Source organism: Phascolarctos cinereus, unplaced genomic scaffold (genome assembly GCF_003287225.1).
Source record: "Phascolarctos cinereus isolate Bilbo 61053 unplaced genomic scaffold, phaCin_HiC Scaffold_726;HRSCAF=1367, whole genome shotgun sequence".
In the NCBI taxonomy this organism is placed as follows: domain Eukaryota; kingdom Metazoa; phylum Chordata; class Mammalia; order Diprotodontia; family Phascolarctidae; genus Phascolarctos; species Phascolarctos cinereus.
Window position 1 is genome coordinate 340,605,087 of NW_027556098.1, and position 22,394 is coordinate 340,627,480.

The 22,394-nt window shown below is 39.7% G+C and overlaps 1 protein-coding gene across 1 annotated transcript in view; it reads left to right on the forward strand.

Moving 5' to 3' along the window:
• The window catches only part of FAM124A (family with sequence similarity 124 member A), a 104,918-nt gene that overhangs the window by 47,953 nt on the left and 34,571 nt on the right, over window positions 1-22,394 (forward strand). The window contains 2 exon segments of the mRNA XM_020969997.2: window positions 10,582-11,157; window positions 11,160-11,314. Coding sequence (XP_020825656.1) covers window positions 10,582-11,157; window positions 11,160-11,314 — 731 coding nt within the window.

Sequence of the window (22,394 nt, forward strand, 5' to 3'; positions counted from 1 at the left end):
TCTTAATTCTAGCGCCTTCTCTCTGTTGATCATCCCCCATTTTATCCTTTAATATAGCTTGTTTGAATTAACTGGCCTAAACCCTGTATGATGCTTTATTTGGCTGGGTTTTATTGGTTGCCAGGAGTCTCAGAATCACAAAAGCACAGAATTTGAAAGGGACCATCTCTACCATCACATCCAATCCCATCTTTTGAAAGAAATCCCCACTATCTGACATGCCTGATAAGCAGTAGTCCAGCTTGACCTCTAAGGATAGGGAAACTACCATCTCTACAGATTCAGGCAGTTGATCAGTAAACATTTACTAAGCACTCACTTTCAAGCACCGTGCTAAATGCTTGAGAATACCAAGAAAGGCCCTGTCCTCAAGGAGCTTACAGTCTAATGAGACAGACAACATGCAATCAGCTAAGTACAAACAAACTATATTCTGAATAAATTGTATGGCTCTAATTATTGGAAGTTTTTCCTGACATTATGCCCAAATTATCTTGTTTTCAACTTCTACTCATTAGATTAGATTAGATCTTTATTCTCCCCAAAGGAGCCAAATAATTCAATTTTGTGTAGTGAGATATATTTGTATCTATAACAGAACTGTTATTTTTCTCAGTTAACACACTTCCATTCTCTAATACCCAGACAATGGTTAGGTCCCCCCCTTCTCCACTTCAATTCCTTTTGTTCCCTTTTGAAACCTAGATTCTCTTTCCTTTAGGAAAACTCATCTTTATTAAAAAACCTAGAGGAGAGAGAGATGTTTCTGTTCCTTAAACCTTGTCTTCCAGGAGGGAGATCACTCAGCTATACTGTAGCACAAATATACATACCTCACACTGTGCAACTACTACTCTCCATAATGGTTGAGATTTTTTAGTTTTGGCTTTAAAAAAAACCAATTTGCTAGTATTTACACTTACTTCAACCTAGTTAAACCTTTTATAGACAGTTGCCCCCTTAAATTAATTGATAATGGTACTCAACTTCCTTTCCTTAGTTTCAACAACAATGCTAGTCCCATCTACCTCCCCTTCAGCCTTGTGTCAGCCTTCTGTTTCACTAATTTACCCCACTCACTCACTCTATCAATTTGCTTTACCTTCTAATTCCTTCACTTACTGTCTTGCCAACTACCTTCTCCTTTTTCTTGAGTATATTTCTTCCAGATTTCCCCCCTAATCCTCCTTGATTCTTTTTAATCTTCTTTAATCCTTTTCTGTCTTCCTTAATTATTCATGATCCTCCTCTTCGATCCCAGAAGTAGAATCTCATAGAGGGCAAAAGCAAGGGGAGAGGAAAGGCGAGAGTATAATTACATTGAATGGAGTTATATTTTTTCTTCTTTTCTCCTCCATTAGATTGTGAGCTCCTTGAGGGCAGTAACTGTCTTGGGTCTCTTGTATCCTCAGCACTTAAGCACAGTGTCTGGCATATAGTGGGTGCTTAATAAGTGTTGATGATGATGATGAGGAGGAGGAGGATTTTTTGGGACAATCAGACTCATTTGAAAGCCAAACTCACTGTGAAAATATATTCTCTAATCCATTGTAGAAAAGTTCAGCAAACTTCAAATTCTTTCTTTTGTGTGATAGTAATGGCAGTGGGTTGTTTTTTTGTTTTGTTTTGTTTTTTTCTCTCTCTGAGCAGCTGGCATAAGAGATCCTTAAGGAAGATTATAATGGAACACATGAAGATAAAATAGCTGTGTCTCTGCTTCTAGAAAGCAAAACTATTATTAATTATTAATAGTCATTAACTATTGATGAGTGACATAAATCTCTTTCTCCTCTTTTTCTATAACACTTAGTTTCTGCTGCTTCTACTGAGCTTATTTTCTCTTGTGGGTAGATAATCTTAACACCTAATATGATTATTGAGTTGCCCTGGGAGGCCTTTCACCCTCTGGTGCTGAGGACTCCTTCAGTTCTAGAATACCAATGCCAAGGCTGGTCCTCACACAGTGCCTCTTTATTAGAGATTGTCTGGGTATTCACATCCACTAGTTCTTGCTGCAAAGGGAAGGCAGAGAGGTCATTTTCAATCCTATTTTCTTTGCTTGCTTGCTTTTTGGCTACAGATATAACAACTCATAGCAAAGGTGTCTTGGCTAAGATTTCTGTCTTGTCTCTTTGCTTCAGTGTTCTTTTCTTGGCCCCTTTCAAGGCAGGAAGGTTTCATTCGTCCATATAGACATCAAGAATGACCCTCGTTACTGTCTTCTCAGAAACCTTTGTCTCACTTCTAAGAGATGTTGGGAAACTGGGCACACTGATGGCTTTGTTTAGAGGAGAGCAAAATTATTTTAATTTTCAAGTCTCTTCATAGCACTGGATTGATTCTCTTTGCTTCACTGTTCTGCTTTTTGTTATCCCCAACTTCCAAAACGCTACTTTCTATTTCAGTACCCTGATGAGACCCCTTTTCAAGAGGTGATATCAATAAGGAGGCCTCAGGTGAGAGAGGAGGTCTTTCCCTAAATAATTTCCTTGCTCCCCAACTATTCAGAGGTCTTTGTCTTCCCTGTTTCATTATGACTGAACGTCAATTAATATATAGACAAATCACAATTATTCACAGTCATAGGAGGCAAAGGTAGCTTGGATAATTGAAATTCACATAAAATCTCTAAACTTCACTTTACTGCATGTTGTCAACATCCTCCCCCCAGCTAAATCTCTTGCCAGAGTGACTGACAAGTGGAAAAATTAATTGATTTTAGTTTGAGCATTTTTTGTTTCCCCTGCTCTTCTGATGGCAGCGTAAATATCAGTGAAATGGCCAAAGGGCATGCAGCCAAAAGGAGAAAGCAAAGTAATGGGGCTGAATAAACAGCAATTTCGAGTTACTTTTTTCTAGGAGAGATAAGAAATTTACGTAGATCCCCATGCATTCTCCCACCAAGTATCCCTTATGGCTAAGTGCCCACATTTGCCAGGCAGCTGACTGGAATCAAGGACACAACTTGTGGGTTAGGAAACAGATGGAAACCAACTGCCCCCCAATACGGATGTAGCCCATGACCCTATTAGCATTGTGTCCTGATCACTTGCCTATTTCTGTCAAGATTACTGTCCTCCTTCCAGTCACCCGGAGTCTCAGCCTTCATTCTCATTTACCCCACGTAGAGAATCAGTTGCCAAACCCTGTTGTTTCTATGTTCATGTATCCTTCTTTTCTCTACTCATAGGACCACCATCTTAGTTCAGGCCATAATTACCTCTCATCTGGACTGTTGTAATAACTTTCTAATTGTTCTCCCTGCCTCAAATCTCTTCTCCCCTTCAATTCATTTTCTACAAACCTACTAAAGTAATTTTCCTAAATCAAAGTTCTGATCATGCCACCTCCCTACTCAATATTCTCCATTGGTTCCCTAATGACTTTCAAATCAAATATAAACTACTCTGGCTTGTAAAGACTTTCACCATATGGCTCCAAACCTGCATTTCCAGTCTTTTAATATATTATTATATGTAAATTATATATTTGTATATTATTGTATTATATTATTTTTTATTATGTTGTATGTGTATATTTTATATATAATATATAAAAATGTATATATTTTATATTTATACATTATATAAATATATATTTCTTATATATTATGGAATACACACACACACACACACACACACACACACACACACACGCATATATATCCCACAAGCTAGAGTCTACCTAGATTGGCCTTGCTGTTCCTCACACATAATATTTTCTCTCCCATCTCCATGCTTTTTTTTTTCTTTTGAAGGTAATCAAGGGTAAGTAACTTGCCCAAGGTCACACAGCTAGTAAGTATCTGAACATGAGAAGTCAAAAGAGTCACCACGAATCTGGATTTTAATCTTTGACCCTTGACAGAGCACATCACATAACCAGGTGTTTGACTCAGCTTTCCTTCCTTTCCCCGCCTTGGGATCCTATGGGACCCATGATTTTGCCCTAGGATGCAATGAGTTTATTTTTTTGTTGAAGATCAACTCTTCCTAATACAGTTATGCACATGACCAGAATCTGCAAAGACACGAGAGCTAGTGAATTGGATAGTGGCCACAAGTGAGCATTTTTCAGCTAATCCTTCTAGAAAACATAGCTAGACAGCTTTATGTTCAGTACACCTACAGTTGCTGCTGTTCAGTCGTTTCATTTTGGCAAAGATACTGGAGTGGTTTGCCATTTCCTTCTCCAACTCATTTTACAGAGGAGGAAACTGAGGCAAACAGGGTTAAGTGACTTGCCCAGGCTCACATAGCTAGTAACTGTCTGAGGCCAGATTTGAATTCAGGAAGATGAGTCTTCCTGACTCTAAGCTGGCTCTGTATCCATTTTGCCACCTAGATCTACAGAAGTACACTAATGACACAACTAATTACAATAATTAACACAACTGAGTTTCAGGTAGTTGGTATTTGTTCATTGAATAACTTCAGTCTTTTAAGTGCATATTTTTATTTTTATATGTTCTTTTTATCATAATATTATTTTTTATTTTGAAGTTAAACACTCTAAAGAGCATTTCCAAATACATGGCAGAACACAGAGGATTGTTTATGAAACCATGATTTTATTTCATATCATGTGCTTTAAAATGTGTGTAGATATACATATATAAATATATATGTAAAATAAATTTCACATGTTACTTTCAAAACTGTCCTGCTTCTCTGTGCTTCCTTTCTAAACTTCTTTATGTTCTCTTTTATGTGTTTTTAAAAAATATTTCAGTGGTCCTCTTTTATGACATCACTATTGCTAAACCACCCCCACCCCCACCCCCACCATATCCTCCCACTCAAAAACATAGAGAAAGGAAAAAAAATCCAGTAACAACTGAGACAAATAAAATGAATCTGTGCAGTGACCATGTTAAAAAATGTATCTCTTTCTGCACTTGAGCCCATCATCTCTGTGCCAGGAGCTGGGTAACACACTCCATCATAGGTCTTCTAGAGACATGGTTGCTTTGATCTTAGTTCTGAAGCCTTTAATAGTTATTTTCCTTCACAACACTGTTGTTCTTATATAAATTATTATCCTGATTCTGCTAGCTTCATACCGCATCAGTTCATACTACCCAAGATTATCTGAGCTCATCTCTTTCGTCATTTTCTTATGGCACAGTAATATTCCATTAATTCATATACTACAATTTGTTTAGCCATTCCTCGGTTGTCTAAGAGGCCATCAAAGGCACTCCTTTAGATACTAGCTCTTTTATATTTTTTTCCTTTCTTTTACCCTATTTCAGGATCAAGAAGTTTATTTTTTGTGGCTATCCTTCTCTGATATTATCCTACCACTGAGCATCATTTCCTCTCACTTCCACCTCCACTGGTTTCATTATTGAGTTTGATGTATTTCTACACCAAACTCTGTGTGTGTGTGTGTGTGTGTGTGTGTGTGTGTGTGTTCAACCCTCTTTTGTTTGTTTCAGATAAGAGTGAAGCTCATCTGCTACCCACTCCCCCTACTCCTTTCTCCATGTATACTTTTCACTCACCCCAATTAAGAGAAAGAGCAAGTTCTACCTTCTTTTCCCTCCTTTCTATACTCCCTTTGAAATTTCTGTTCTTCCATTTGCCCTCCCTTCTTTTGGCTCTTTTAAAACCATCATAATAAAAGCAACCTTCCCCTCCCCTCTGAAGCTTTTCTTATTTAACTCCATCAGTGCACTTGGGAAGATATTATGGTTCTGAACAGACACTTGTTTCTTCTCCCCCATCAGGATATTAACACTACAACATCATATGGTCTCTTTCAATTGCTCAAATAAATTTACCTTCCTAGATTTCTCTTGGCTCTTGTATTTGTGTTTTAATTCTGCTTGGTTTTTCCGCCATCTGGAATGCTTGAAAGTTCTCTATTTTATTAAAGATCCATTTCCCCCTCTGTACAATTATAGTCAGCGTTGCTGAATAAGTTATTCTTGGTTGTAAGCCTATCTCTTTTGACTTTTGGAATATTGTTTTCCAAGATTTCCTCTCACTTGCAGTAGAAGTTGACAGGACTTCTGTGATCCTAACTGTGGTTGCTTGGTACTCAAATGGCTTCTTTCTGGAAGCTTACAGTGTTTTTTCCTTTGATGTGGGAGCTCTGCATTTTGGCCATGACATTGCTGGAATTTTTTTCTTTAAGGACGTTATTGGTGGATCCTTTCTATCTTCACTCTGCCTTCTGGTTCTAATAGATCTTAATAGACAATGTTCATTTGTAATTTTTGAAATATAATATTTAGGCTTTTAGGGGGAAAAATCATAGTTTATAGGGAATTCAGTGATTCCTAATTTATTTGACCTGTTTTCCATGTTAGCTTTTGTGGATATCAGCTATCTTACATTTTCATCTACATTTTTTCAGTCTTTTGATTTTGCTCTAAAATTTCTTGTTGTCTCATGAAGTCATTGATTTGTTTATACTTTTTAGGAAGTCTCTTAGATAAGGTCCACCACTTTCTCTTCTAATTATTCTTCCAATTTTTTCCTCCAGAGTTTATATTTCATGGAGTTTTTTTTGTTGTTGTTTTGTTCTGTTTTACCTCTTACTCAGTTCTTCAAGCTATTCATGTAATCCTTGTGGAAAAATAATTTTTTCTTTTGAGTCACTGCTTAAGGTTCTATAATAACTATTCTCTCCCTCCTCTGTGGAGGGGAGGGATATCTAGATCTTCAGTAATTTTGTATACTAATCAATGTTTTCTTTGGTTTAATAATCTCTCCAGCTTTAGTTCCTAAACTGGACCTTTTTTTCCAGGGCCAAGCTCTGCCCCCTGCTATACTTTTACAGTGATGGGTCCTCTGGTTCTTGTTCTGACCTCTACCTTCCAGGGTTTAGACCTCCCTGGATGTTTGAGATTCAGAGCACTGCATCTTCAGGACCCTCTCCACCATGTCAGAAAAGTGCTAGGACCCCAGAGACTATGAACACCTAGAATCTCCATGTCTGAGTGCTACTGCACAGCACTGGTCATTGCTACTCCCTGGAGCCAGCATCATCACCCTAGGACTTTCTCACTGCCATTGGACTTTCAGAGCTCCCTGGGGCTATTGAAGGATTCAGGGTTCCTTTCTTGCTATTTCTGCACATAAAGCCTTTAAAGGCTACCTGTGTCTATGTTTTGTCTCTGGTCATGCTGGGAAGCTGTTGGCTTATTTGCCTGTGGTGTTGTCGACAATCTCCTTTCCTAGTGGCAGTTAGGTGGAAGAAGTCACTATAGTTTCTATTTGAATTTCTTGATCATTATTAAGGCTGGTGTGAATTTTAATTTTTACTGGAGAAAGTATGTGGTAGCTAGCTACCTTCTTTCAGGTATCTATCTTGGCCAGGAGTTGTACATTTTAAAATTTCTACCTGTTTATGATTAAATTTTTTTTCATTTCGGTCCTTTGAAAGGGGATGAGGAGAAGAGGTCTTAACTACTTTATTGGTGGGAGAATAAGAAGTAACATGTAGCTCTCTGCCTTGTTTCCATGACAGGCTTCTCAGCACCAAGGACTTTGCTCGCTTCAGTGTATCTTGGAATACGATTAGACTTAGAAAAAGAAGAGTGATGATTTAGAGAACTATGCATTTCTAAATCTAAGCCATATGTTTTAGAAATAGTTCCAGCTATTCAGATCCCAAATTCATCCACACTTGTTATTTTTTCTTTTTTCATTAGAGTTTTTATTTGTTTGGGTACTTCTGCTTTCAACATCTTGATCTTGTTGCTTTGTGTTATGGATTTGAGATAAATATGTTTATATTGGGTGGTTTTTCTTACCTTTTAAACCATATGTTCAATACTTGTCTATTTTTTTAAAAAACTAGTTGTGAGAAGCAGACTTGTGTAGTGGATAGCGTTGGGCCCAGAATTTAGCATTCATAGCCTCTGACTCTTATTAGCTGTATGACCTCGGACAAGACCTTTAACCTATCCTGCCCTCAGGCAACTCCCTAGGATTTATCTGAGTCAATGACCTGCTCCAAGATCTGCTCTTGGTAAAGAAAATTTCAACACAGAAGAAACTACAAGTCTTTCACATGGCATATTGAAAGTATTTACATAGTTGTAGGTAACACAGACATTATACCGTCTGAAAAGAACCCAGAGGAGGAAACTGGCTCTGCCCCTGACTCCTTATGTGACCTTGATCAAGTAAATTCCTTCTATTTCTTCACTTTGCCTCTAATTCCTCCGTGGGAAGATGAGGAAGATATGTGACCCATACTCATCTTACAAGATGCCTTGATGTGAGTTAATGCAAGTCTATGTAAATACTGATTTGAGCTCCTTGAAAATATTATTAGTAGGTAGTATGGCAGCTATGTGGCAATGGAGAGAGGGCCGGGCCAGAAAGACTCATCATGCTGAGTTCAAATGTGGCCTCAGACAATTACTAGCTGTGTGACCTTGGACGAGTCATTTGACCCTGTTTGTCTCAGTTTCCTCATCCATAAAATGAACTAGAGAAGGAAATGGCCAACTACTCCAGTATCTCTGCCAAGAAAACCCCAAATGGGATCATGAGGAGCCAAGTGCAACTGAAAACAACTGAGCAACAGTAGATACCTATTATTTTTATAGTTTGAATCTGACAAGTATTTCACTTCTAAATCTTTTTTGTCTTTGGCCCCTGCAATAAATCCCCATCCTAGCCGGTTCTTGTCATAATTCTTGAGTTGTTTAGAGTTGGCCACACCCTTATTTTGGTATTCAGTTGTCATATAAATGCAGAGAGACAGTAGAGAGCAGGGGACAGAAGCACAGTCCTGGAATCAGGAAGACCTGAATTCAGGTCCTGCCCCTATCTAAAGCTGACTATATAATTCTGGGCAAGTTGTTTTGTTTGGATATATTTCATGAACTTAGGTAGGTGGGAAAATACATCTTTATTTCAATGTATATGATTTCTTTCATAATCCCAGGTGTTTTATCTTACTATTTGAAGACATTAATCTGAGAAACGATCTCTTTAGGCTACACAAGATTGCCAAAGAGGTCCATGACATCAAAAACATTGAGAGCACAAGATACAAGGAAGTTGCTAATTTGGATTGGTAAAGGAGATTTTCTTTTTTCTTTTTAAATTTTCAAATTTTTTTCCAATTGCATGTAAAAACAATTTTTAATATTCATTTTTTAAAATTTTGAGTTCCAAATTCTCTCCCTTCCCTCCCACTCCCCATGAGAAAGCAAGCAATTTGATATAGGCTATACATGTGCAGTCATGGAAAACATATCCATATTAGTCATGTTCACAGAACAAAAAAGAAAAAAGAAAGAGAGAAAGAAAGAAACAAAGAAAGAAACAAAGAAAGAAAGAAGAGAAATAAGTATGCTTAAATCTGCTTTCAGATTCCATCAGTTCTTTCTCTGGATTTTTTATCATAAGGCTTTTGGAATTGTTTTGTATCATTGTACTGCTGAGAGTAGCTAAGTCATTCACAGCTGATCATCATACAATATTGCTGTTACTGTGCTCAGTGTTCTCTTAGCTCTGCTCATTTCACTTTGTATCAGTTCATGTAAGCCATTCTAGATTTTTCTGAAAACATGCTGCTTATCATTTCTTATACCACAATAGTATTCCATCACAATCATATATCACAACTTGTTCGGCCACCCCCTAATTGGTGGGCATTCCCTCAGTTTCCAATTCTTTTCCACCATAAAAATAGCTGCTATAAATATTTTTGTATGTGTAGCTCCTTTTCCTTTTTCTGTGATCTCTTTGGGGTACAGACCTAGAAGTGGTATTGCTGGATCAAATAGCCCTTTGGGCATAGTTCCAAATCACTCTCCAGAAAAGTTGAGTCAGTTCACAGCTCCACCAACAGAGCATTAGTTTCCTAATTTTCCCACATCTAGAGGGGATTTTTTTAATGTGAATTTCCTATGATAATGAAATCACAAGTCCAGGCCCCAAAAAACATAACTGAAAAAGGAAAAAATATTCATGGAGGGCAATATTTGGAGAAGACCAGGAGGAAAAGTAAAAGCAGAGAGAACAAGACAAGAACAAATGAATGAAGAACACATTGCATAGTAATGTAATGGAAAGGGTGCTGCTTTTAGAGTCAGGAAGATCTGGGTTCAAATCCTGTCGTGGTCATTTACCGGCTGTGTGACCGTGGCCCAGTTATAAACTCCCTTAGCCTCAGTTTGCTCACCTGTAAAATGGGTTTAATAACAACATTTATCTCCAATAGTTGCCCTAAGGATCAAATGGTATAATGTATGTGAAGCAAACCTCCAGGCATTGTATACATGTCAGTTATCATTCTGTAGAAGTGTCTTAGCCCTCATTGCTCCTACAAACATGACCAAGCTCGTAGATGCTTCCTTTTCTGTTGCCACAGTTGAATACTCCGAGATTGATCAAACACCATATGAAAGTCCCTCCCAAGCTGCAGGGTTATTTTTCCCCGGGCGGTCTTAATTTGGTCACATCTCCAATGATGCAGAACTCATGGAGGGCAGCCTGGCTGGTGTGTTTGCTTTTCCTTTTTCTGCCCAGCCTTTACCATAAAAGATTCCTGAGCACACAGAGGAGAAAATTTTTCCCATTAACACTGTGTTTCTGTTGGTTCTTTCAGGTGAACTTTCCGTGGAAGACACTCAGGATCCCTTCCTTGTCAGCGTCCATGTTATCACAGACCCAGGTGAGTCCAAAGCCCTCCAGGAGGCCATAGACAAGGTTTTGGCTTGGGTCCACCCAGATCTCCAGCTCTTCCGTGTGTCGGAAAGGAGAGTGCCTCGGAAATGGAAGAGGCACAACAAGGCTTCCCAGCCGGCCCTCGCTGTGGTTCTCTTCCTACAGGAGGAATATGGAGAAGAGCAGATTTTGGAACTCCATGAAACTTTCCAGAGGCCACCATGGCACTACCACCACACAGAGCGAGTCCATGGCAGGTTCCTCCCCTACCTACCCTGTAGTCAGGATTTCTTCACCCTGGCCCCAGGAACCCCACTCTGGGCCCTCCGCCCGGTGCATTATGGGAAAGAAATTATCCGTTTCACCATCTACTGCCAGCATGAGAACTTTGCTGACATCCTGAAGCTCTATGAGCTGATCCTGAAAAGGAACCCGAGTCAGAGGAAGTCTGACTTCTGCATTTTCCCCATTTACTCAAATCTGGATGTGGACATCCAGTTCTCTCTGAAAAGACTCCCAGTGGCCAAACACCAGTGCCCACCGACTCCTCTGTGCTAGAGTTCCGAGTGAAGGACATTGGGCAGCTTGTCCCTCTTTTGCCCAATCCATGCAGCCCAATAAGTGAAGGAAGATGGCAGACAGAAGACCATGATGGGAACAAGATTCTTTTGCAGGTACCTGTGTTAGATGTCTGCCTGTGGGTGAGGGGAAATTTGGTCAAATAGCTCATGCTGCCATCTTTAGAGCCTGTAAGAAATAAGAGGGAAAAAAAGGAGCACTCATTTTTTGTCCACCCACTTTTCTTTACCCAAAAGTACAAGGCAGGTTGTTTTTACTCTTAGGTTAAACAAAGTGAGAAGCCTGGAGGAATCTCTCCACTGGATCATTTCATTTTCTTGTTGTGCCTCAGCTTGGTGCAATCAGCTTTCTTGGAGTGGCTTTTCCTTTACCCACATGTTTCAGCATCCACCACTACACTTACAGAAAGGAACGCCAGTGGGTTCTGGTTGCAGTGGCTGTCAGGTTCTGATAGAACAGAGGCTGCATGGTTTGCAATGTGGCCACTTTATGGTTTAAACACCAAGGAACAACCTCTTGAATTCAGCGAGTTGTCAGAAATTTCAATTCTTGGCCCCCAAGCAGAAACTACAGAAAGCGCCCACCTACTGCTTGTTGATTGCAAAATACATCATTTTCCACTAGAGAGGTTTATTCATTGTTCCTTGCCCTCTTGTCCCCAATTGTTCAGAGAGAGACATGGGCATTATTTGTGGTTGTTAGATCAAACGATTTATTAGGAAAAAAAATACTTCTTTTATAAGCTTATTTAAAGAGTAAATTATTTCTGAGAAGTTTATGGACCTGATTTCATCAGTTAACCTTGGAAAGGGGAGGGAAATGAAGCTAATGAAATCTACTCAGTTGACTATATGCCTCTCTATAATAGCAAAGCTCGTGTACAACCCCAGAGTCCTCCTCCCCTCACCCCCATGCCACCAGTGGGTTTCCTAGATACTTTTAGCCCTTTAGTGATAATTAATTGTGCTCAAAAATTCAAAATTCATGACCTAAATCCATCCCACATATGTCTGGAATCTACATGAATATGTGGGGTTTCCAAATTCAAGACATTTTTGAACCAAAAGTGAATTAATTCTAAAAGTTAGGAACCTCTCTGGAAAGCATCTTCTAAGTCATAGTGTTAGAAGGGCATTTGAGGGTAAACTAACATAACTCCTTTGTTGTATGGAGAGGGAAACTGAAGCCCAAAGGGGTCCAAGTGCTATGCTATGGTTCCATAGTTTGCCTCTGTGGTCAGCTTTGGAGTTCCCATGTAATAGCCAAGGAGATAGAGGAAGCTCTTTGCTATTGGGGAAAATGCTATCAGCCATTTTTATAGCTGAAGTCACACAAGGTTGGCATGACCCTATTTAGGTAAAGCTACATCATTTCTGTTGCATTTGGCTTTAAACATGGACTGTGTTCCCACAGAATGAAAGGAAATTACATTTTGGCAATGATGTGGTTAATTGCTTAGAACAGGCATTCAGGCTGCATAATTCAAGCCAAAAATAGGGCCACCTAGAGATCGGAATTATTCAACTAATTACCAATGCTGGCTGAATCATGCTCAGGAATTGTGCTGGGTACATGGCTCCATAGTAACATGACAGTCGCAAAGTAAGTGCTTAATACGTGCTTTTTCATTCAATCATTTATTCCTTCATATTCAACAACAACAAAACACTGCAAATCTAATTTTTGATCTCTAATCATTTTTGAATAGGGATAGAGATTAGAGCTGAGATTTAGCTGGTATAAGGAAATTCTAAATGAAGATTGTCCCTGCTACCAATGCGCTGCTCTGCAATTTGTAATTTTCGAGCTTTGCCTGGGGCAGTGAAAGGATAAGTGATTATGCATCATTGGCAAAACTTGAGCCCAAATCTTCTTGATTTTGAGGCCAGGTCTCCATGAACTCTGCCATGTTGCATTTTTATAATATGAAGAATTTTTTTCTTACGTCTTCGCAAACAATCCAGACTCCTCTGTACAAAATATGTTCTGTGCCCATGGGATATATGGGCTGACTATGTTAGCATACCTGGTCTCAGGCTACCCATGCTCTTTGTGTGCCTTTATCTGCACCATTTGGCACAACAGTGGCATTGAATCAAAACTCATGAATGCTAGCATTTTATAATGTAGAAAGACCAGAAAGAATCAAATGCTTGCTAGAATGACTTTTGCAAATGAAACAATACAGAAACTGAGAATCTTTTTTTCCCCTCTTTGATCTCCACAATAACCAGTGAAGAGGCAGAGTATGAAAGCTTGGCCTGTGTTTGGTTCAGAATGACCTCCACGAGACGTATTTCAAAGAGGAGGCACACACAAACCTAGTCCCTCAAATTTGTCCGAGTGGAGACTTTTGAGGCTTTGGCATCAAAGTGTGAAGAACATGAGAGAAATGAAACTGTCCTCTGGGCTCAGTAATCCATGACATCAAAGGGAACTTTGCACGGAGGAGAGAAAATCAATATGGACAAAAAGGAGTAACTGACCCTTTTAAAATAACTATGTAGGAATCATAACTCATGCTTAATACTTAGTTTGACGGGGGAACATTGGTGGATTGTGGTAGAAAAGGAATCCTTTGCTTTATCACAGAATATAAGCCTCTAGGCTCCTTAAAGGAATCTTCAAAAGTGGATAGCACCATTGTATGGTTGGCATTAAGGTATTCATAAGTAGGGATGAATGTGGCGAAGGGAGAATTTATTTATCCTTTTATGTATTCATTTGATTTGAATTTATTTGCTCATTTGCTTTTCCTTTTGGTGAGGCAATTTGGGTTAAGTGACTTGCCCAGGGTCACACAGCTAGTAAGTGTCATGTGTCTGGTCTGAGGTCGGATTTGAACTCAGGTCCTCCTGACTTCAGGGCCGGTGCTATATCCACTGCACCATCTAGCTGCCCCCGCCCAGCTCAGTTTTTTAAGCTGGGCCAGTTTGGCCCTCCTTTGGCCACCTGGTACCCCACTTCCTTTTCTGGGGGCTTGCCATACTCATGACAAACTTGGTGCATGCTCAAGCTCTTAAGCTGTTCATAACTCCTGAGCTCCAGCCGTCCAGCAGCCTCAGCCTCCCTGGCAACAGGGATTACAGGCATGGACCACAACGTCTGGTGGGAAAACAGTAATAGAAAACCTGTTTTTATACATATTTTCCAGAAGTTTACAACAAAAAGCATTCCCTCTCCTAAGCTGCTTTTTCTACTAAAGTTTCTTTCTGCCAAAGGCTTTTGTTCAGTTTGTGGGAATTCAGGGTGGGAAGATCAGCTCAACTGAATATCGCTTAATTGCTTACTTAAAATACAGATTGTATTTCATTCTCAGCCTAATCAACTTAACCCCACTCCCCCTCTCCCATGTTTCAGGAAGACTGCTTCCCCTTAGGTAGATACTTGCATTTGAAGTAAGATTACATTTCCTCTTCAAAGGAAAGAAAAATTTGACATTAAAATATGTTTATAAATACTCTAAACTTCACCGTGGCTTAGGACAGGATAGCAGAGATGCTTTTGTTAGATCTATTCAGCACCAACCAAAAACTTACATATAAAGAAGTCTGGGTTCTGAGGAGGTGGTAGGACCCAGGTTCTCTGTCTACCTCTTCTATTTCTTATATATGTCTTTAGAAACAACTAGACAACACAGTAGAGTACTCTGCCTGGAGTCGGAGAGACCTGAGTTCAAATCCAGCCTCGGACACATACTAGCTGCATGACCCTGGGCAAGTCACTTACCCTCTGTTTGCCTCAGTTTCCTCATTTGTAAAATAAGGATGATAATAATAGCACCTATCTCTTAGAGTTGTTGTGAGGATCAAGTGAGATATTTATAAAGCATTTGGCAGAGAACCTGCCCCATAGTAGGCACTATATAAATGCTCATTCCTTTCTCCTTCCCTTTCTTCTTTATGGTATCCATGACTGAGAGAGTCAAAAGCTGTGGCAGCAGCAGAAGCAGAGAAGTAGACATGAAGAAACATACTAGGTCCCATAGAACAACATCTTGGTCATTAATCTAGAAGATTTTGTGGTTATTATTTAATAGATACCTAGCATTTATATAATGCTTTAAGATTTGCAAGGGTATAATGTTATCTCGTTTGTGCTCACAATAACCCTGGGAGTTTGGCACTGTTATTACACACACACACTCACCCCTTTTGCAGTTCAGGAAACTGAGGCAGACAGAGATTAAGTGATTTGCCCAGGGTCACACAGCTAGTACGTATCTGAGGTAGGATTTAAACTCAAGTCTCTTTGACTCCCAAGTCCAACACTATCCACTGTGCCCGCCTAGCTGCCCTTTATAGATTGTGAGTTCACAGAGGGCAGGGACCATGCACATTTTTCCATTCTTCACAGCGTCTAGCTCAATGTCTTGCCTATAATAGGGATAGAAATTGGACCTGTGATTTCATTGGCATGAGGACCTTCCGGTGAGGAAACTCAATGCAGGTTGGCAATGTCTTTGCAACGTATAGGCACTGGGAGCATGAGTGATTTCCCAACGATCACACAGCCAGTATGTGTCTAAGGCAAGACTTGAGCTCATGCCTTCCTAGCTCTGAGCTCCGCGCTCTAACTACTGTCCCACTCTGCCTCTCTTGAATGTAATGAGTGCTCAATAAATTGGTTGAATGAATGCATGGATTATGAAACAAAAGATGGTGTGTGTCAGAGTAGGGAGTGGGGATTTGTAGCCAGCTAACAATTAATGTTATGTCTTTGAATGTGGAAGAATGATTTAATAATGATGCTCATATATATGTAAGCCCCTTTCACAGAAAAGAGGGACCAGTTGTTTATCACCACTGGGGCTAGATGAGGGAATGGGCTTAAAATGGTGCCCTAGATTAGATTCAAATAGAGGAAGTTAACAGATATGAAATGAAGGTTTTAAATATTCTCAGTAAAAAATAAATAAATAAATAAATAAATGAATCCTTGATAAATAATTGAGATGAATTTCTCCAGAGGGTTCTGAAATCTTCACTGAGAAGCTTTAAAGTTGTCATTTCTGGTGTTACTGAATTGTGGTTCAGACCTTGCTATGGAGAACTGAATTAAATAACTTCTTGTGAAATATTCTGGCCTTGAAATACGATGAAAAGGAACACTAGTGTGAAAGACATGTGGAATGGGCTAGCCTGGGAACAGGAGTCACATGACTAGCACCTACTGGCACCTTTAACTCAGAACTCTCAATGAAGCACAAAGCGGCCACTAACCTGGCTGCATAAATGCATTGATTAGCTATGGGCCCTGGGTCCCAGGTGGATCAACTAACAGCAACACGGACTCAAAAGATTTCACTAGAGAAAGCAGATGGGCATGCAGTCATCCCCAAGGTTGAGATAATGGGACGGAGAATGAAGCAGGCAGCTAGGTGGCACAGCTGGACTTGGAACCAGGAAGACCTGAGTTCAGATCCAGCCTTAGACACTTACTAGCTATATGACCTTGGGCAAGTCACTTAACTTCTGTTTGCCTCAGTTTCCTCAGTTGTAAAATGGGATAATAACAGGACTTATGTCCCGGGGTTGTTGTGAAGATCAAATGAGAAAATATTTGTAAAGTACTAAGCACAGTATCTGTCACACACTAGCTATTATTATTAGTGTTTAGCGATGGTACAAAGGAGCAGCTAGGTGGTGCAGTGGATAGAGCTCCAGGCCTGGAGTCAGGAATAACTCATCTTCCTGAGTTCAAATCTGGCCTGAGATACTTACCAGCTGTGTGATCCTGGGCAAGTCACTTAACCCTGTTTGCCTCAGTTTCCTCATCTTTAAAATGAGCTAGAGAAAGAAATGGCAAACCACTCCAGTATCTTTGCCAAGGAAACCCCAGAATGGGGTCATGAGATTTGGAAATGACTGAACAGTGATGCAAAAAGAGAAACACACCCAAGAAATCCCAAAACCTGATGAGGGCCCCAGCTGTTTTGCTGTGTCTGAGCTGTGTGCTGCCTAGGACTTTATCAGGACTCCTAGTAATCAGGCATTCATCAGCAGAACCACTGAACTACGGGGCTGAGGTAAGGGAAAGGAGGAAGTCTCTCGATTGGAGAATGATCACCAGCACTTGGAATTGTCCTCTGAAGCTCATGGACCGATGACAACAGCCTTTCACCACTTTTCTTAAGAGGCCCCGAGACTTTGTCAATGTACATTTCCCTGTTCTTACTACCCTTACTATTGTACTAAAACATGGATTTTAGTACACACGGGTGAAAGACACCAAGTTATCATTACTTTAGTACTTCACAACAACCACAACAACAACTTTGTATTTGCTAAGTCCACGAGAGTTCTTGAGCAGCGATATGGTGTACTGGAACGAGCTGGGCATCAAGACATGGGTTCCATCCAGTCTGGGCTCTACCATTAGCTGGCTCTATGACCTTGGGTTAGTCATTATCACTTCTCTCAGTCTCAATTTCCTCATCTGTACAATGAGGAATTTGAACTAGATGATCTCCAAGCTCTATTAGCTCTGAGTGTATACATTGATTAATTTATACACCATGTTTTGAAAAATATAGCATACCATATATAAATCTTAGCTATATGTTGTTATTATTAACTATTGTTAATTTTGCCCAACCTGGGTTTTACTTCCCCATGCATGATGCCCAGAGTATTTGGAAAAGCAACCCCAGAGCTTGGTTTGACGTTCCTACCGAAGAGTTGGTGACCTTGTATCTGCTTCAGGCTGGGAAAGTACAATGATTCTCTTGAAAGATACAATGGACCTCGACCGATGGTCTTGCGTACGACTTGGTGTCAGACTTCTAAGAAGCATTCATAAGTTCATAGAACTGAAAGGCACATCCAGTCCAACCTTTTTCCTTTTGCACATGAGGAAACTGAGGCCCAGAAAGCTAATTGGCTTGATGAGGTCACCAAGGTAGTAAATGGCAGAGGTGGCATTTGAACCCAGGTCCTCTGACTCCAAAGCCAGGAGTGCCCTTTCCATTGTACCTTGCTACCTCCCAGAGGGAAGGAGGAAAGCAGGCAAGTTTAAAATTTCTGCTTGAACTCTTTCAAAAAACATCTCTTTGTTTCACACGGTCCATTAAATTTGTTCTCTCCAGGGCTTCACTCTAAAGCATATCATATTCTTCATGTTCCAAAGAAACAGCTGCTGTCAGTTGCATGTGGGTGCTCTTAGAACAGCAGGTGATGCTGAGGCAGCCAGGCGTCCAAGCCCCCACCCAAGCATGGTGCCTCTCTCTGCCAGGGAGCACAATATTCCCCTGTCAGTGGGTTTCCAAGAGGGATTAGCATTCCCATCCTTTTAAGGGTGAGTTTTCAAGTGGTTTAGTGTCTGAAGCTGTTCAGCAGCACTTTGTTGATAGAGAGCAGATCCAGTTGCTCAATTCTTTTTTTAAAATTTTTTTATTCCCTTAAATATTTCCCAATTATATGTAAAAAATTTTTAACATTTATTTTTTAAAAATTTTGAGTTCCAAATTCTCCCTCCTTCCTGCCCCTCCCCCATCCCTTGAGAAGGCAAGCAATATTATATTGATTATGTATGTGAAGTCAGGAAAAACATAATTCCGTATTAACTGTGCTACAAAAGAAGACACACACACACACAAATAAGGCAAAAACAAACCATATGCTTCGATCTACACTCAGAGTTCATCAATTCTCTCTCTGAAAGTGGATAGTACTTTCAACATGAGTTCTTTGGAATTGTCTTGGATCATTGCCTTGATCAGAGTTTTCTCAATCTTTTTAAAGATCCTTTTGTTTCTGAAAAATGTATGTGTGCATTTAACGGTCTACGACACATGATGTGGCCATTATGAAGGAGTCTAGATCATAGCACACCCATGAAATAGTTTGGGTAAAATTTTTTAAATCCCTCTTTAAAACATTAATTTTTGAACAAGTAATTTTACTTTCAATAATGCATTTTTTTCTTATTTCTTTTCCTTTTAACAAGAATATGTTACTATACAGTTACCACCACATTGTGTGATGACTGACTTTGATACACTTAGCTCTTCTCAGCAATGCAAGGATCTAAGACATCTCCAAAAATCTCATGATGGAAAATGCTATCCACATCCAGAGAAAGAACTATGGAGTTTGAATGCAGATTGAAGCATACTATTTGCTCTTTTATTTTTCTTCTGTTTTGTTTTGTTGCCTCTTTCTTGTGGTTCCTCCTATTGGTTCTAATTCTTCCTTACAACATGACTAATGTGAAAATATGTTTAATAGGAATGTATATGTAGAGCCTAAATCAGATTGCACATTGTCTTAGGGAGAGAGGTGGGGAGGGAAGGTGAGAAAAATTTAAAACTCAAAAGTTTATGGAGGGGCAGCTAGGTGGTACAGTGGATAGAGCACCAGCCCTGAAGTCAGGAGGACCTGAATTCAAATCCGACCTTAGACCAAACACTAGACACTTACTAGCTGCGTGACCCTGGGCAAGTCACTTAACCCCAAATGCCTAAAAAAAAAAAGTTTATGGAAGTGATTGTTGAAAACTAAAAATAAATTAATAAAAGAACTAAAAAAATGTTGTTATAGCCATGCAAAATGTAGTTCCATCTTCTGAAAAATATATTTTCACTTTGTTGTTATTTGATAACATGGTTCTCTGAGAAAGAACACTGAATTTGGAGTCAGAGAGCCTAGGTTCAGTTCTCAGATTTCCCATTTATGATGTCAGTGACCTTGAGCAAGTTATTTAAATTCATTGGAACTCTGTTTCCTTGTTTGAAAGAATTGAAGAGTTGGACTTTGATAGTCTCTGAGTTCCCTTCTAGCTTTATATCTTATGATTCTATAACACAGAAAATCTGAATATTTTTAATAAAATTAGAAGTTATAATGTATGTTTTGACATTAAAGTATCAACCCAGTTCTTATTCCCACATTGTGAAGGACAGATGGTCATTAATCTCCAACTAGATGTCTTCCAGAGATTTAAACAAATAGGAGAGAATATTTCCTCCTCTGGGGTCAAGAATAGGACCACTTTTCAAGAGTGTTATGTATAAAACCAAACTCTTCCCAAAGGTTAGGGCCGTCATTTCGCAGCCAGATGTTTTCCAAAGATGGTCACGGTACAGTCTCAGAATCGACTGAATTGAAGGTAACCTTTTGGAAGTGGAGTGCCAACTTGCAAGCATTGTTCTTTGGTTGTGAAAAGCTAAGGGGCAGGGTGGTCTGCAGTGCAGTTCTTGCGGTGAGGATAAGAAGGGGGAGTGGTAACCAAGGAGGAGAGCCTTTGAATTGACAATCTTTTTGGACAGTTTTTGTCTTATATCACCTTAATTTCCAAATATATCTCTCCTTCCTGTCCCATCCAAAGACCCATCTTTTGTAACTAAGAAAAAAAGAGAATAAAAGCATTTTGGCAAAACTAATCCACACATTGTCTGAGTCAGGCCCTCCGTGCAGTATTGCACCATAATCTGCCACCTCTGCAAGGAAGAGAAGGAATTGCATCATCTCATCTCCTCTTTGGAGACAAATTTGGTTTGCCCGTTCTTTCCAGTTTTTGATGTGCATGTCATTAGTTTCCATCCCCTAATCTAGGGAAATGATTCTCCTCTGGAAGAAAAGGCTTCTGGATTCCCTCTACAAGCAGAAGACTTTCTCACCTCTGTTTTTGAGAAGGTAGTACCCTTTCTCTCTTGTATGTTTGAAGGTGACAGTTAGGATTGAGACTGTGTGCTAGCAGTATGTGATGAGCCCCCACCAAAGTCACTGTGCTCTATTAACATGGGCCCCTTGCTTTTCTGCCTTCTCCCTTCGGTGGTGTATTTCACTGAACATCTCAGGGCATCCTGCTCCTCACTGTGTTCCTCAGCTAGGAGAGTAGTGCATCTGTTCCACAGCTGACAAGTCCCAGATGAATTGCCAGCAATGATATCCCATCACTACACGAGTTACAATGAGAATGTTAATCACACATATAAGCATGATGCTAAATTGGTTCAGTGGATTTATGGACAAGGGAATCAGGAGTGAAGAAATATGAAGGATTCCCTTCAGATGCAGAACTGTACATTGCCTGCACTGTTTAAGAAGGGAGTCAGAATACGTTCCATGAGTATACTTTCAGTGCATTGGGTGGTTTTTCCTACATGATAGCACGGGCCTGGGAGAGGAAGTGGGGCGTTCATGTAGTCAGGAAGACCCGGGTTCAAGTTCTACCACTGACATAAACTGGGCCTCTCTGCGCTCCCAGAAACAACTCCAAAATTATAAATTGCAGATTGGTGGAAGGAGTAGCCTTATTGGAAGTCCCCTGTGCCACTGATACCACAGGTCAGGGTTGTTCATTTGTATTTTGGTTTTTCTTTTTCTTTAAATAATAAGTGAATTTTCTGTGTTATAGAATCATAGGATGTAGAACTAGAAGGGAACTCAGAGACTATCAAAGTCCAACTCTTCAATTTTTTCAAATAAGGAAACAGAGTTCCAATGAATTTAAATAACTTGCTCAAGGTCACTGAGGTCATAAATGGGAAATCTGGGAACTGAACTCCAAATTAAAATCCTTTAAATAAACAGCATTATTTGCTGTAAAGGTAGACATTCTGAAGCAGTGAATGGAGTGCCCTGTAAATGTGAACATCATTGTAACTGTTGTAATTGCTATTAAAAATCAGATAAACTCCTCTTGGAGCTTTAGAGGATACGATATATCCACAAATGATATAAAACAGGATCATAGAATCTTCTATTTAGAAATAGAAAGGGACCTCAAGAAGCCATCTAGATAAAGCCCCTGGTTTAGTAGATGAAGAAACTGAATTTCAGAGACATTAAGTGACGTGGCCAAAGTCATACAGATAAGGTCAGAGGCAGGATTCAAGCCCAGCTCCTCTACCTCCAAAGTTAGTGCTCTACCAGAAAAAAGGTCTGGGGCTGGGATCAGGAAATACCTGGGTTCAAATTTGACCTCTTGGCACTTAGCATGTGACCTTGAGTAAGTCATTTAACTTCTCTGGGACTCAGTTTCCTCATCTATAAAATGGGGGAAATACCTCTGGCAGTACCAACTCAAAGAGGGTATTGGAAAGTTCAAATGAAATAATGTCTGTAAGGTGATTGTGAACTTTAAAGTGTTTTATAAATGTTAGTTTTTTCTTGCTTTTTTTTTTTAATAGTACACATGAATTGTTTTTGACAAGGGCTTGGGAAAGAGTGG